Raw genomic sequence first — 16,745 nt, forward strand, 5'->3', positions numbered from 1 at the left:
TTTTTGCAGAGCGGCGCCTGACTTTGTGTGGCGCCAAGCCGCAGCAGCGGCGGTGGTGGCTCGGCGCCCCCTCTTTTGAAAATTCCTGGATCCGCCCCTGGGGATCCTGCTAGTATCGGAAGCTCAAGCCTGTAAAAACTTATTTAGATATCAGACAACATTGATAACAAAATCATCTAGTTTTTGTATTGTCATCATGTCCAATGTTGTCAACATTCTGCTTCACCTCGACAAAATACCCACACAAAAAAAAAGACAAATCACAACTGCAGTTAATTTCATTTTATCATAATTTCTTCTTTAATAGTAATCAGTTTGTACATACTATTAGCATGTTATTTACATATTAAATTTTCTTTTCATAAATCACAATAAAGCAATGCACATGAATCCCATATAATAATTTAATAAAATATACACAAGATGGGGGTAAATAATCATACATACACATACACACAAAATAGCAAAACACTGTACAAATATGGACAGATCAAAGGACACAGACTGCTATTTCACAGGGCTGTCATTTGGGCTATTCCATTTGAAATCCATACTCCCATGTGGAAGATTTAGCCAAAGTCTTTCAGAGGGAGTATATGTTTCAAATAGAGTAGACAATTCGGTAACTTTCAAGATACTCCAGTTGATAGGAGATATAAAGCCATAACCAGGGGAAATTGGGTTTCAAAATAGTTAAACCTGGCCAATATTCCATTTAAAAAACAGACTCCCTCTGTGGAAAACTGTTTAAAACTCTACAACCACCAGGAAAGTTGAGCAACCACTTTATATAAACTGTCAAAACATGGGGGGAGTCCAAGACATGACTGAGGGGGTTCAAACCTCCCTACTCCCATGCATTCCCATTTCCAATAAATGATCTTCCAACAATGGATTATATTGGAATAACAGATCTTCTCAAAATACAGAAATCATGTTTTTACATGTACATGTTTCAAAGTTCAAATACCAATCCAACTGGTCTTGACCTACATGTAGAGGAAGTTGATGCTCAGCGGCACAAAGAGGTATGTCCATTATCTGTTGTAGGTATGATTATACTGCCATGCACAAACATGCCTTGTATATGAAAGAACTTGTGCATATTTCAGACAATCATACAAAACAGTAGCTAATGGACATACGTCTTTGTGACGCTCAGCCATAAAATAAAATTATTTCACATCCACAAAATAACTTCATCCTCGAAAATGTAGCATATTGAATATATCAGCTGGACTGGTACAAAACACTATGCATTATATACAAATACAACATTTAATGAGTATTATACTTTGGATGGATAAATTTGAAGTTTCAATCTTACTGGCTTGAAACTGAGGATTATACATTCTACTTCTCTATCAGTCTCAATATAAAAAAACCAAGTTTTGCATCTTTAATATAGAAATATTGATATTGTCTAAAATTTGTGTCACTGTAAATGTGGAAATTTTCTCCCACTTTGCCAATTTTAAACCTGCCTTGTTATTAAATTTGTGATTCCAAGATTGAACGAGGTATAAAAGGATATATTTGAGCCCTGTTATTTTCATGACAGCAGTTTTAAACTTGAAAATATGGCACGAAAAATTCCATGTTTACAGTCACAGCCTATTCTGCAAGGTACATAGCTGGCAGTGTATATCGAGCTAAATGCATTTCATGCAAGGCCTAAACAAATCATGTTGTCAGCATCCCATTCATATAAATGGTGCCAAACTGCTATGACAACATCCAAGTGGTACAAATTCAGATGAGAGTTCAAGTCAGTGAAATTATAACACACAAAACACTTGCGGCTGATAGAACAGATTACATATGACACTGAACATTTTCCTATTAAGGAATAGCATTGCTATATGACAAATATTCATATACATGACAAGAACATTTGATTTTTTTTTTTTTTAGATGGTGGGATAGGCCTTAACAGTACAATGCATTCGGTACAAAATATCAACGGCTCAAAATCCATTCTGAGAAAGGACCACAAATATTGTAATAGTTGGGCTCTACCTACGCTATGCAAGATGGTACAGAGCAGGTATATGAAACTAAAGCGGCACTAAAACTATATGGCACTTGAAGGCATATCAAAATAGCGTGATCCGGTAACCAAGAGAATTACGTAACCACTTCGATGCTGAATAGTTAGAACCTATATTGACTGCTCAGTGCCAGAAGTGCAATAGCTGCCATGTGTAGATGAGTACAATATACTGTGTATAAATTGTCCAATGTATACAGGGCAGCTATTGCACTTATCCACATCTGGCACTGAGCAGTCGATATATGTAGGTCAAAAAGTGCTTTTATAAATCTATGACTACAATGATGCTCATAACCATGTCTATTGAAGTATAATTTACAATAAGGCTAAAATTAACCAACAATAAACATCGTTAAACATCGCAATAATTGGGTTTCCTGTAACCTTTCATGCTTGAAAATTAAATTAATAATGTAGCACATACAAAAGACGAGCTGTGAAAATGGGATTTATTTTAGAACATCTTTAACGTTTACAATAAACAGTTACTGTCATACATGTATGATGAAGCAAAAATTCACAACAAGTTTATAATAAGACCCTCATGAAGTTCTAATTTGCAAATTTCCTAAATCTGATAATAAAACAGATAATTTGGCAATAAAACAGACAACACCACATGACGTGATCCATTAACGCTGGTCTGTTTATACTCTATGGGATTAACAAGCAGAGAGCTTGATTTATTGGGGCTTGACACATGGTAAAATAAACAGGCTATATATTTAGTGAGTTGCCTACTAGGGCATCATAAATTCATCAAATTGAGATTTTGGCAGTTTGGGATCAAGCGCATGTAGTGATAAAGCACCACCAAGCAAGTGGCAAATATCAACCAAGCTTGTAAAGTAGAGATTACAGTATACTGTAATTCCTCTATTAGTTGTCCCCCTTCTATTAAATGCCCACACCACCATTTTTTTCAACCAAGATGTTTAATAAATGCTGAAATTTCCATGCCATCTTGTGTAAGAAAGCTTACCATAGTCCATACACGATTGGTAGTAGTTGAAAATGACATCGCAAAACATGGAAGTTCATAGTTCGTCATTTCAACATGATCAAAGGCAATTCCGATGCAAGTTATATTTGTGCATATCGTAATACCACAGTATGACCCTTTCATCCTCATACATTTCCCACTCATTATTACACCTTCACGAGGCAAAATAAAATGTTACAATTTGCCAACTTTCTTCTGACATAATTGAAACCACCTGTAACCACGGAAACGCTTAACATTTCCAGGACGGAAAAATAAAAATTGTCTGCTTTTGTTCAGAGTCTATCCAATCTACAGACTAATATTAAAGTTGGCTTTCATTTGACACCCCTCAGTTAGTAAAAACTCAGTATATGCTTGAAAAATACATTGTAGTTATTATTTTCAAAAAAATTGAACAAATTCTAGTAGTCACATGAAATTTGCTTGTAAATGGGTACATGGCCTTACAAATAATGCAGTCTTACAAAATGACATGATTTATTCATTATATTTTCTTCACATGTGTGCCAGTAGTAATAAAAATCCACAATTGCCTCAAGAAAGTTACCAAGTAATTGAAACCAGGCACTGGACTACAATAGTCACACTTCCACTACAAATTTGGTATAAAATTTATATATTTTCTTGCAAACATCCCAAAACTTAGGGTACCTATCTAGTCATGTTGGCTTACAAGTTTAAGCATTAAGAATAAGATATAGATATCAAAAATGAATCATGGAAAATACTATTATTATATTTTTTAACAGCAAACATTTCTGTATATTTAGATCAGGGTATATTTTCTGAAGATGATATCTGTGTATTACAGGGATAGAGCCCTTAAAATGCAACCCATCTATAGTTTATCACCGCTAATTAAAAACTTATAGCGTATACATGTCAAATTTAACCGCAACAATAATTCTTCTTAAACAGTGAGTTTTTGAATAAATTTGACCCATTTTGATACCTACGTGGGTTGGCTAGTCCTTCTAGGCACCAATTAGGGAGACTAAATTAATCCCACATGAAGGGAAACACTGTGTAATATGATATGACATGAAGGGGAAGTTAAAAACACATGCAGTTGTACAATTATGTTCATATGTGTAGCTCCCAGGGCAATCAATATGGGTCAGGTGATGTAGCAATTCATGTTGCATACTTCATACTCAATTTTGATACAACAAATTTACTTTGCAACATAGCTACATTTTTGTATACAATCACAGCATAGTTTGTTGACGTAGCAATTAATGTTGCAAAGTCAATTATGTCAGCATATAGCTTAGCATAATGAACCATTGGTCATGTTGCAATATTGTCTTTAATGATCTGCATGGTAGCCATAGGCTTCAACATAAAAAGTACAAGTTTTGAGATATTTTTTCAAAATATCACAAGCTATCATAAGAACCACTGAACCAATTATACTAGGCTTGTTCCTACTCATTTTGATGCATTTTTCATGCTGATTCCTAATATGGTCATGTAAATTTACCATTCTGAAATTTTCGAATTAAAGAAAAATTGAAGCATGTCATCTGCAGTCGAAAACCGTGAGGGCAGTTAAGAAATTACACCTGTCATGCACCTGTGAAACCCTGTTGTAAACTACCCCATAATATGAAAATAATCCTAAGAAAACTTATCTATGAAAAAGCAGATATAACAATGGTTTAATATTTGCGGACCATTTCAGGCAGAAAGCGCCATTTCAATTTGCTTGCTCCATATTGTACTTTTAATATAAATATACCACGCGGCGTGACACATGAAGTCAAAGTAACAGATGACAAGGCAAATTTGTTCATTGCCAGTTAAGTAGAGCATGAAAGTAGACCAGGCAGAATTATACTAACTTGGAATCATGCCAGCAACAACACTAACATGATGTACATTGAAAATGAACATGACTGAATGTAACTGGTATTGATAATATTAATATGGCAGAGAAAGCACTACTGCTTATAGTGAAATTTTTTCACACGCTTTTTTAGAACCGCAAATTTAAAAGCCTGTGAATACAAGAAACTGCAGAACTGCACACTTTTTTTTTTAAACAGACCACTTAAAATTGTGAAGAATTAATACAGCAACAAATTTCCTGCTACAGGCCTACGCTAATATGTTGGCATCAAATTTGGCACCAGTGCACATGTTATTCTGACACCATGGAACTTCAATGAATAAAAGTGAAAATTCTTATAATATGAAATTTTTAAAAGTATGAACATTTTTGCATACAAATGATATACCCTCTTAAAACTAGTAATATACCTGGTATTGATATATATGCAACACAATCTGGTCCATGGGGGCCCAAGGTGGCAAACTTGAAATTGAGGTAAAGGCAAAAATATGGAGTAAAAAAACCCAATAAAATACTGAAAATACACATCACAAAACTTCAGAGCCAAGTATGCTAGACCTTTGGTGTTTTCAGTATATGACAGCCTAATGTTTGTGTAAGGTATAATTGTATTATAGTAACTCAATTTTCAAAAATGCCTCTTTTGCCCCCCTCCCCCGTGCAGATCATGACCAAATATTGAAATCCCAATAAGGCATTCAAATGAGACGATGTAACAAATAAACAAACAAACAAACATATTCAGTGTTAATAGCAAAATATGTAAGACATTTGTCGCTTATTTTGCAATTAACACAACAACAAAACAAAAAGCTTACTACTTAGCGGTGGCAACTTACTCAACAAGATCACAACGAAATTTGTATTGACCCCATGAGAATTACCTGCCGATTGGCCAAAATGAATATTGTAATGAATACTCCAATCAAGGAGTGTATTAATAAGATCATCTGCAAATGCATGTTTGACCATAATTAGTTTAAAGCCAAGTTATAATTGGCAATTGAAATGAGCATTTCAAGTTATCAACCAATCAGAAATGCTGTTAGATGACCAGTAGTGTCAAGGGGTTAAATGTACACTTCTGTCAAATCAGAGGCATAAAGCATAAATGAATATTAAAGCTTCCACAACATCAGACTATAAATAGCCTAAACAGGGCCACTATATAGTTTGACATTTTTGTGTGTTTTGCTTCTGGTGCATGTATAACACATTCACTATGAGCCATATTTGATCTCATACCAAATGGTATAGTGATTAAGGTCATGTCTTCTACAGGGGTGTATGGATTGCAGCCAGAATAGCCCAGTATACACTCACTGGTGTCAAAACACAAAAAGGCCTAATTACATACTGGAGCTTTACATGACTCTTAACTGGTATTAATTGAACTCATATCAATTTGCATGTCTACAATTAATTATACCATTACCATGGGCTGTTCTATTGAAGATCCATCCACCCCACTGAAAGCTAAGTACCATACATACTGCAGAGTAATACATGAGTTACTGAGCATAGCTTCCATTCATGACACGTATAGATGTGATGTTAATAGCATGCTATGGACATGAACACACACAGGTCCATCATGACAGGGATATCTTACGATGTACAATTTATAATACAACATAAAATTAGCACATTGACACACATATGGCCATTACAGTACGAGGTAGATTATGGGTTGCCATAGCACAATGTTGCCAACTTCTACTTTACAAGCTCAAATTTGGGCCCTGTTGCTCTATAATACATCCCCAATGGCTAAGCGGCACAAAGATGTATGTCCATAATGGCTGCTGTGTGTACGATTACCTGTAATATGTATTCAGTTCATTCACATCATACAAGCGGCAGCTAAAATAGACACATCTTTCTGGTACTGAGCTATTAATGTATATATGTGGATATAAATGCTATATGGTACTGGTCAGCATTTTTTTTTGGTTGTGAATTCATATTGTATTCAAAGCCAAGTTAGTATTTAACATTGCATTCTGAACAGTTTATAAAAAGCTGCACCCTTTTATCCCTTTCATGGCTGCTATTGCAAATATAACACAGCAGCATTATAGTCATTGAATTATACCCAAAACTGTGAATACAACAATCAGATTCTTCTTAATGCCTACGATCGGCCCTTCTTATTCTTACAGAGACGGTTTACAATTGGTACATAGCTCACATGGTAAATAACACTTGACAGTGGTGTACAACAGGACCCAATATAAAGTTACAGTCCAATCTCTATTGTCCAGCCATAATGGAACCAAGCCTGTCAAAGCATTGCAAATCCGGATATTAGGCGTAGTTCTGCATTGAACGTTTGAAGCGTTGAAACCGGACCCAACAATAAAGTTATAACACCGACAAGATGGTATAACATGCACTGTTGTATACAACAAAGAGATGAACATATTTAAAGCAAAACCTCTTATGTAACCTGTTGGCAGTTTTGTTTTAAACATGTTCAGGGGCCACAAGCACATAGGAGGTTTTTCCTGCCCAACGACGTAATGTTTTACAACATGACACTGGGCTATTCCAGTTGCAATCCATACAACCCATATGGAATATATAACCTTAACCTTTCACACAGGAAGTCTGTATTTCAAATGGGATTACCTGAAAGAGTGACTCCATTTGAAATCTATACCCCCTGTGTGGGAAATTAAGGTCAAATCTTCCATAGGGGGTGTATGGATTTCAACAGGAATAGCCCAAAAAGGTGTCATGGCATTGAAAAGATATTTTGCTTTGAAGATAGTTTGGCTGGATAACAGATAGATCGTGATAATGAGGTCCGTATAAGGGAGACTGGACTGCACAATGTAAAATGGCTACTAAAGGTACATACAATGTTTCAAAGTTTAGTAAACACAACTTGTAATGTTATCAAATAAGGTTGACAAAACACACTTGCTCAAAGGTGACTGACAGATACAAAGCGATTTAGCACAACTGATGAAATTCAAAATTCAGAGCATTACCAGTATTGTTATTAACATTAACAACCATTTAAATAGAGCTTTTGCCAATAGTTACAAAGCGCTATGAGAGAGAGAGAGAGATGAAAAGAGGCGATTAGATAAACATTTATAAGCAAGAAGAATAAAAACAACACTGAAATCATTGAAACAAATGTCAATAAGAAGAAACTTCAAACTGTCTACATTGGTAACATTGCGAATGTTATATTATTATATTCATAGCTTTTACAAAGCACTTTCTATTAGCAATATAAGATTATATGTGCACCTTTTAGGTTAGTGTGAACACCATGTGCACCTTATAGATTTAGTTATTTCGTGTGAACACCATGTTTTAGTGTGAACACCATGTTTTAGTGTGAACACCATGTTTTTGAAAGTCTATGTGGCAACATTTGGGACATAGCTGTGTAAGTGACATCACGATCTGATCCACTCAGGCCAAAGTTGGGAATTTTCAAAATTGAGTTATTACCCATCACTAACATGCTCAGTACCTACGCTTAATACTGATTTTGAAATCAATGACATACTTGTTTTCAAATTTGTCCATAGATTGGATCAAATTGTGTCTCAAGTTTCTTGCATAGTTTACCCCCCCCTCCTTTTTTTGCCTCAATTTCAAATTTGCAAACTTTTGGCCAGATTGGATCATATCACATCACAGGTATAAATTCATAAAACAATACATTTGTCTACTCCATTGCCTTCGATTGTGCCATCTTTGAATGAATGGAATATTCCAGTTGAAATCCATATGGAAGACATGACCTTAATCTCCCAAACTAGGGAATGGGGTTACCTAAGGTGACCGTCTCCATTTAAAATCTACACCCCCTGTATAAGGGGATTAAGGTCATATCATTGTCTACCACAACAGGTGTATAGGTTTCAACTGGAATTACCAAATTATTAACAGTTTATGCACTGAGAACCACTGATAGTCTGTTCAGTAGAATGCAGAACATGACCTACACCATAATACACAAATCTTACAAAAACTTGTAAAAAATGGGCTAAAGGTCATGTTACCAACTCATGATGGTAAACATACAACATACTTCACTTGTAAGAGCTCATTTAGAGAAAGATGGAACACGACTTAGGACAGGGTGTATGAGATAACAAAGGTTAATATGGGTTCATGTTCCACCTTATACTGAACAGACTTACAGTGATTCTTGTCAACACCAGAGGCAATTTACAGAAGCTTCAAATAAAGATAACCCCTTACAAATTAAAAGCACAGGCTCAGCAAAGAGAAATCTTGATGTTAAGTAACACCTAGAAGAAGAAGTCTGCTCACACAATTTATATAAAATCATCTTCATCAAGAGTTCCAAAGAAAAAACTCTTTTGTTTTTAGTCGTTTTTAGAGAGCAACATGGAAAGATAAGGCTCGGTATAGAGTATAGAAAAACTAATATATAGCTTTGTTGTCTTTGGCGAGTGCAATATTTTTCATCAGCGTTGGAATTTTTGTCACACACAGCAAGAATCAATCTTGACTCTTGCAACAGGGAACTTTGTGGGAATCAACTGATTCTCCCAAATTTTCTGCTGTATATAGACAGACGTTAAAAACTCACACAACATCTGTGATGCTTGCTGTTTTTGCTTACAAGAGTCAGCAAATTTGCAGCTTCACACCAACATTTGACACCGTAGTTCATGGAATAACAGTGACCCATGTAGAAGGAGCGCCATCTTTAGTTTGTGACTGGTTTGATGCTTGCTGTTTTTGCTCACACGAGTCAGCGAATTTGTGGATTCACACCAAAATTCAACACCCATAGTTCATGGAATAACAGTGACCCATGTAGAAGTAGCGTCATCTGTGACTGGTGAGCTGTTATTGCTGCACAGCATCCCCATTCAGTATGGTTTCATACCAACTGCGACACCAGTTCTGCTTGTAGTAATAACCATCCAGCAATATGTCTTATGGATCATATTTTTGCGCATGAGTTGTTGTTGCTACACAACATACCCATTCGGCATGGTTCCATGCCGACCGCCTTAACACCAGCGCCGCTTCGACCGCTGCTCATGTTGGTGATGATCGTCCAGCAATCAGTCTGGGGATCATAGCATTCAACGGACGCCAGGAAATCTTGACCATCATAGCCACCTGCAAGGAGGATAGAGAAAGAAAGGACGTGGGTTTATTCTATGGTTCAGATTTTGACATTTTTAAGCATTAAGAAAAAAAGTACTATTTATTTTCATTTAGATATTTGCAAATCCTCACTGAGCTATAGTTTACTTATTTATCCTAATGCTATACACTGCATTATATTTAATGCAAATTTTTCTTCACTTTGAGGTGGTCATTTTCAAGTTACAAAATTGCTGGTCTGTCACCCATTGGGCAACACCACCAATATAAATATACTTCATTATTATGTTTTGATTGATCCAAGTTGTGATAATATTGGATCAAAACATAATAATGATAAAATTGGATGCTTTACGCCCAATATTTATTGGTCTCGCTATGAGTTGTAAAATATTGGACTCGACTCATAGCTCGACCAATAAATATGGGCTCAACCGATCCAATTTTATATCAAACATTCTTCACCAAATCTACTTTTAATTTTTTGCTGACTTGTACATGGTGACCATAATCGCTAAGTTCAAGCCACCAATTATAGAAAGCACAGATCTATTAATAGACACTTCTCTAGCCTGCAGTGTGTACACAAGCGCCTATGCCAAGTCATGCTTCTTTAATATCTCAACGATGCAACACAAATTTTTTTCAACTTTGATGAATATGGATGGTGTTGTATAAGTTGTCATTTTCGGCAAGCTATACTTTTGGCAGTAGGATATGTCCCAACAGAGGCATGTTCGCTAACACTGCACAATGATATTCAATTGGCTAGGGGATTTTAACAAATCATGCTTTATAGCGCTTCACACCAATGTCCCAAGCGCTTTTACAAAGATACATAAAGAAAAAAACAAAAAACAGTGCATAAGTATGTCATTGTAAATAAATGAGCTTTTAAAGATGGTTTGAAATGATTTACAGTCTGAGAGTTTTTCACATGTAATGGTAAACTATTCCAGAGTTCAGTGGCAGCAATATAAAATGAGCGATGACCATACTGAGTAGGTGATGAGCTGGTTAGTCGAAACTATGAAGAAGATTGAAGAGTATGTGGAGGCATATTATGTTGCACAAGTTCATGGAGATAGAGGACTGGGCTAATGTGATCATGTCCCTCAGTTAGGGAAATTAATCTGGCAGCAGAATTTTGAATTTGTATGGTGATAGGCGAGTCCTATATCATTGGAATGCATGCTGCAGTAATATGAGGAAGATTTAAATAATTAACAAACAAATGAAAAATATCCTCCACAGGGGAGTATTGATTTCAAATGGAATTAGCGCATTAGCCAATTCTATTTGAAGCCCACCCTCCCTCTGTGGAAGATTAAGATTGAATCTTTCTCGGAGGGTGTATGGAATTTCAATAGAACATGTTCATGTCATTCAAAATTCATATTCCCCCCTGTGAAAGTTAGTTCCAAAATCTTCCACAGGGGTAGTATGGAATTAAATGGAATAGCCAATTGCAGGTGAGCTACATCACTGTTTTATTTTAGGAGCAACATTAGGAAAGTGACCACTCTTGCTCACCTCATCAGGAGTCCAAGCATGAACTATACTTAAGATTTATACCCAACCTACCTAATGCGTAGAGCTTGCCACCGACCACATCGACACTGAGGGCGCTCCGCCTTGAATTCATTTGTGTGACAAATTCCCATGTGTTCTTCTCTACGCTGTATTTCTCTACACTGTTCAGTTGACTAGTACCATCATAACCACCAACCGCATAGATTGCATTGCCTAATGCCGTAACACCTGTGGGAAGAAATAAATCAAAATATCAGTCATCAATAATCAATAAATCGGTCATCAATAACTAAATCAATGATCACTATGTGACGAGTACATCATAGCTGCCAACTGCATAGATTGGCCTTTTCGGTAAATCCCATAATACCTTTAGGTTAGGTCTGAGATGTCACATATGTCACATTGATGTGCACACTGTTTAGCAAACATTACTGCACATTGCAAGACGATGTTACGCCAAATGACAACATCTCAGGTCTAACTGCAAGGAATTATGGGATTTATCAAAAAGGTCAATTGCATTACCTACATGCCACACCTGCCAGGAGAAATAAATAGATCAGTAATCAATAACCAATAATCAATAATTCAGTCATCAACATCAAATTATCAATAATCACTATATGGATGACATTTGTCGCAGCTGCTTAGATTATTTGCATCAAATGCTTAATTAAACTGGACACCTTCAAGGAGAAATACATCAATGTCATCAATGACCTATAATAATCAATAACCAGTTCTCACTCATACTCATCAATTAGCAATAATCAATAGTTAATTATCGCTATGATGCTGAGTTACAATATTGCTTTGCTGGCAAAATGCCAAGTTCAACTTTTGTAATGTAGGCTATAAGTGCCCCTTTATATAACTTGCTTTTACACACGTGCCTAAGTGTGTTGAAAGTTGGATAAGTCTTTGTACTGTGTCAAAGTTAATCACAAGCCAGCCATAAACTTGGAAATCTACATTCTATGAAATTACAGCTTACACAACTCATTGCAGTATACATGATGTGTAAATGACTTGATCCTACTAACTTAATGTCTTAAGGAAAAGAGCTAAATCATGGTGTATGATGTATGTGTAATGTACACGGTAATAAAATGTGTCACGTCGATATGTTCACTAACTCCCACCGATGATCAGCAATAATGATATCTGCTTAAGAAGCATATTTAACCCTCTACACACTGCTATGCAAGTCCCTCTGAACAATTTCTATTAATTTCTTTTTTCAAATTTGCAATTACAATACTTGTTTAATGATGATTGCATTTGGTTGATGGCCCTGTAAGTTCAGTATCAAAAACGGAAGAGACAGTCATCTACTTTTTAGTCTCATTTCATGAATCAAATAACAATTAATTGGTTCAAATATTCTTTCTATTGGTCCAGAAGTTCTTAAGACAAAACCTGTTGCAAATACATGTATCACTAAGTAATTTCAACGCACATTGAGACACAGTGGGCCAGGCAGAGTGACAGTCAGACAGATATAAAGATACAGAGAGTGGTAGCGAAAGGGAGTGGCAGACACAGACAGGAGAGGAATAGAGAGGTGAGAGTGAGTGGAGAAGAAGCAACAGTGGAGAAGGAGAGTGAGTGAAGAAAAAATGGAGGAAAAAGAGTGGAGGAGAGAGAGTAGAAGAGCAGAAAGAAGGGAAGGAGAGTGGAGCTGAGAGAATGGAAACAGAAAGAGAATGGAGGAGGAGCAAGAGTGGAGAAGGGGAGTAGAGGAGAGTGAGTGGAGGAGAGTGGAAGAGAGTGAATGGAGTAAGAGAGTGGAGAAATAAGGAGAGTGGAGGAGAAAAAGTGGAAGAGCAGAAAGAAGTGGGGAAGGAGAGTGGAGCTGAGAGAATGAAAACAGAAAGAGAGTGGAGGAGGAGCAAGAGTGGAGAAGGAGAGTCGAGGAGAGTGATTGGAGGAGAGTGGAAGAGAGTGAATGGAGAAAGAGAGTGGATAAAAAAGAGAGTGGAGGAGAGTAAGAGGAAGAGCAGAAAGAAGTGGGGAAGGAGAGTGGAGCTGTGAGAATGGAAACAGAAAGAGAGTAGAGGAGGAGCAAGAGTGGAGAAGGAGAGTCGAGGAGAGTGATTGGAGGAGAGTGGAAGAGAGTGAATGGAGAAAGAGAGTGGATAAAAAAGAGAGTGGAGGAGAGAAAGTGGAAGAGCAGAAAGAAGTGGGGAAGGAGAGTGGAGCTGAGAGAATGGAAACAGAAAGTGGAGAGAGCGGAGGAGGAGCAAGTGTGGAAAAGGAGAGAGAGTACAGAAGGAGAGAGAGATGGAGCGAGAGTGGAGAGTAAGAGTGGCAAAGGAGAATAGAGAAAGAGTATCAAAGGAGATAGAGAGGGAGAGCAAAAACAACTGAGTGGAGAGGGAGACAACAGACAGAGGGAAAGAAGGATGACATAACATAATCGTAACATCCCACTAACAGTCCTAGTCTTCGCCCTCAGAGAAGAAGTTGGCTGGTTACTACTTACTGATAATGTGTACAATCACAATGATTCAATTTCCATGCAAGCTCACATATCCAACCACAGCGCACAAAACATTAATATCAGGTACCAAGTATTACTAATCGCACTTTTTTATTGATAAAGGGGAGTGGAGGATTAAGCGCTAAACACGACTGAAAATTATCGCTAGTCCGTGTGTTTGTAGAAAACAACAAGACCTGTCAACCTTAAGCTCTGAACAAATTCCCACTGACTAAATGTGTTAACTCAAAGTTGATACGATGCTGTGTAATGGTATAGATTATAACTGAGATATATATGTATAAACATATATAATGCAACTAGAAAAATAGCTCCTGTGTGCAGTTTGAAGTAGGCCCAAACTGAAACTGAGAGGGTTGAGAGCATAAAGAGGTGACATTTAAAGTAAATATTGCTCTACATTGCATCCACTTTTATACCGACCAGTGTTTGGACAGACCTCCTTTTCAATGGATATCTCTGTTATGCCAGGTACATGTAACTACAGCTTTAATCCTTTATTTCTGAACTTTGATGGATTTAAATTTTTTACATTTCTGTGATCAATGTCTGCAATACTGTTTACAGCTTTAAGGTTACACAAAGAGGCGATATAAAAAGCGTATAAAAGACGTATAAAGTTGTTCTCTAAAACAGAGTTTTCTCAGTAATCAAATATCGCAGTTGTAGTGAAATGTTGGTGCATTGGATGTAGCTTTATTTTTTTTGTGTGTGTTATATACAAATTATTAGAATAAATTTGAAAATGCGTCGTTTAAAGCATTTTTACCCACCATGTTCACAAGATCAAAAACACGTTCCATGAGGTTTTTTTTCAAATGTGCGCTCCGTATAAATCCACACCGAAGCGATTGTTTTCTTCTTTTTTCGTATTGTATTACAAATCGATCAAAGAAATAATGTTGCCATGGGGAAGAACCAAATACAGTACCGATTAAATTTTAAAAGCCCGTTTTGGGGAAAATTTTGGAGAATTTGCTTGAGAAAAAGCTGGTTTGTGAAATTATCGATATCTTGATTACTGAGCGTTAATTTAGACATCTGAATACCTACATTATTTCTCAACATTCTGCCAATTGCTATTCCATTTGATTTTCACTCCAAATTGAAGCTAGTTTTGCAAAAACGAGGTTTTCCTCCATCAGTTCGTTCAAAATTTCAGCGCCGACATGCGTGTTTATTCTAAGAGCCATAATGCGGACGCGATTGTAATCATGTATTAATTGCATCCAATTATAGTTATATCATCCGCTTTGAGAACAGTCGATTTTGTAAGCTGATCTGTGGCCGAGTGGGTAGAGCGTTGGACTGGGACTCTAATATGAACTATTTTTGTGGGTTCGAGACTCCGTGTGGCTGATTTTCTTCTTTTTTTTCTCTTTTCTCATTTTTACTTCCTTTCTTTCCTCTTTTCTTTCTCCCTTTCTTTTTTCATTTCTTTTTTTTTCATTTCTTTCTTTCTTTCTTTTTCGTTCATTTTCTTTCTTTCTCTTTTTCACTATTTCTTTATTCTTTCTTGCTCCTTTCTTTTTAGTTTTATTTGATTGATTCGCTGAGTGCAGTGAATCGTGATTGATTGTTTTTCACTTTATATAATTCAGAAATTTGTAGGCCTGCTAAGTCTGTCTGGTTGATTTTCATCCCAAATTCGATTTACAAATAATTGCTTTTTGATATTGTTGTTGTTGCCTCCCCTTACATTCAGGGGAATAGCAGCATTGATTTCATAAATTCAAAATCAACACATTTTCCAGGGCGTAGCTTGACGAAGTGCCCCCAATCAATTTTAAAATTTATAAAATCCTTGTGAAAATTGCGGCGAAAAACGGCTTGTGCCACCCCGGCATCCGAGCTCCGGGCACGCAGCTAAGCCAAGTTTCATAGCCTTTTCATGTCTTGACCGTGGATCGATATTCTATTGTAAGTAGGCCTACGTCCCGGTACGCTTGTTCATTTTCTGCATGGCTGTTTCTGTTATGAACTTACGCCCCTCTGAAATCAAGCGCATATAAAACTCTCGGCTAACCTTAAAATGATCTTTTGGGTAGCCCAACTTTTGTCAGCAAATCGACCGCATCACTCCCTGCCCAGGGAATTTAAGATCCTTTGCATCATTTTCTACTCAGTGATTTGATTTCAGTTTGGGGTATCTGTCAGCGGCATTGATACTGCGTCTGTACCCCTCTGTGACCACCATGGTAAAAAAAAACCACCACCTGCTTTTGGAGATATTGCGGCTTCATTTGCTGGCAGTGATAGTTGTGCTGGGGATATAGAAGGTGAAGTCACATAAAGGTATCTTGTCAACCTTGACCTAAGGTTGTACTTTTTTGGATAATTCAGAACATTCATCCCAATACACTCTTCCCATCCGTGCCTGTATCGGTACCCACCAAGCAGTATCAATTGCTACAAAACACCATGAATACTTCAAGGCAGTAATCAACTGTACGAGGGTATACCTGAGCTATACCGTCTGTCATTATGGATTGGGTTATAAAGTAACTGTTACTAACCAGAAGAGGGTGAGAGGAACATTTCATTGGGTGAACTATATAATGTGCGGCAAGTTAGAATACGAGGTCCGAGGTCCATACTTTAAAAGTTACACTGTTGAGTCTCCGCTGCAGTGTATGCACAATTATGGACATTTATTCCTCACTGCCCCCTCCCCAAT

The 16,745-nt window shown here is 36.8% G+C and overlaps 1 protein-coding gene across 3 annotated transcripts in view; it reads right to left on the bottom strand.

Moving 5' to 3' along the window:
* Positions 1-4,280: 4,280 nt before the first annotated feature.
* The window catches only part of LOC140145862 (kelch-like ECH-associated protein 1), an 87,030-nt gene continuing 74,565 nt past the window's right edge, over positions 4,281-16,745 (bottom strand). For all 3 annotated transcript variants that reach the window (XM_072167551.1, XM_072167550.1, XM_072167553.1), the window contains 2 exons: positions 11,614-11,790; positions 4,281-10,041 (listed from right to left, as the gene is read on the bottom strand). In XM_072167551.1, the coding sequence (XP_072023652.1) occupies positions 9,860-10,041; positions 11,614-11,790 (359 nt within the window). In that variant the 3' untranslated portion in view covers positions 4,281-9,859. The remainder of the gene's footprint in view (positions 10,042-11,613; positions 11,791-16,745) is intronic.

Source organism: Amphiura filiformis, chromosome 2 (genome assembly GCF_039555335.1).
Source record: "Amphiura filiformis chromosome 2, Afil_fr2py, whole genome shotgun sequence".
In the NCBI taxonomy this organism is placed as follows: domain Eukaryota; kingdom Metazoa; phylum Echinodermata; class Ophiuroidea; order Amphilepidida; family Amphiuridae; genus Amphiura; species Amphiura filiformis.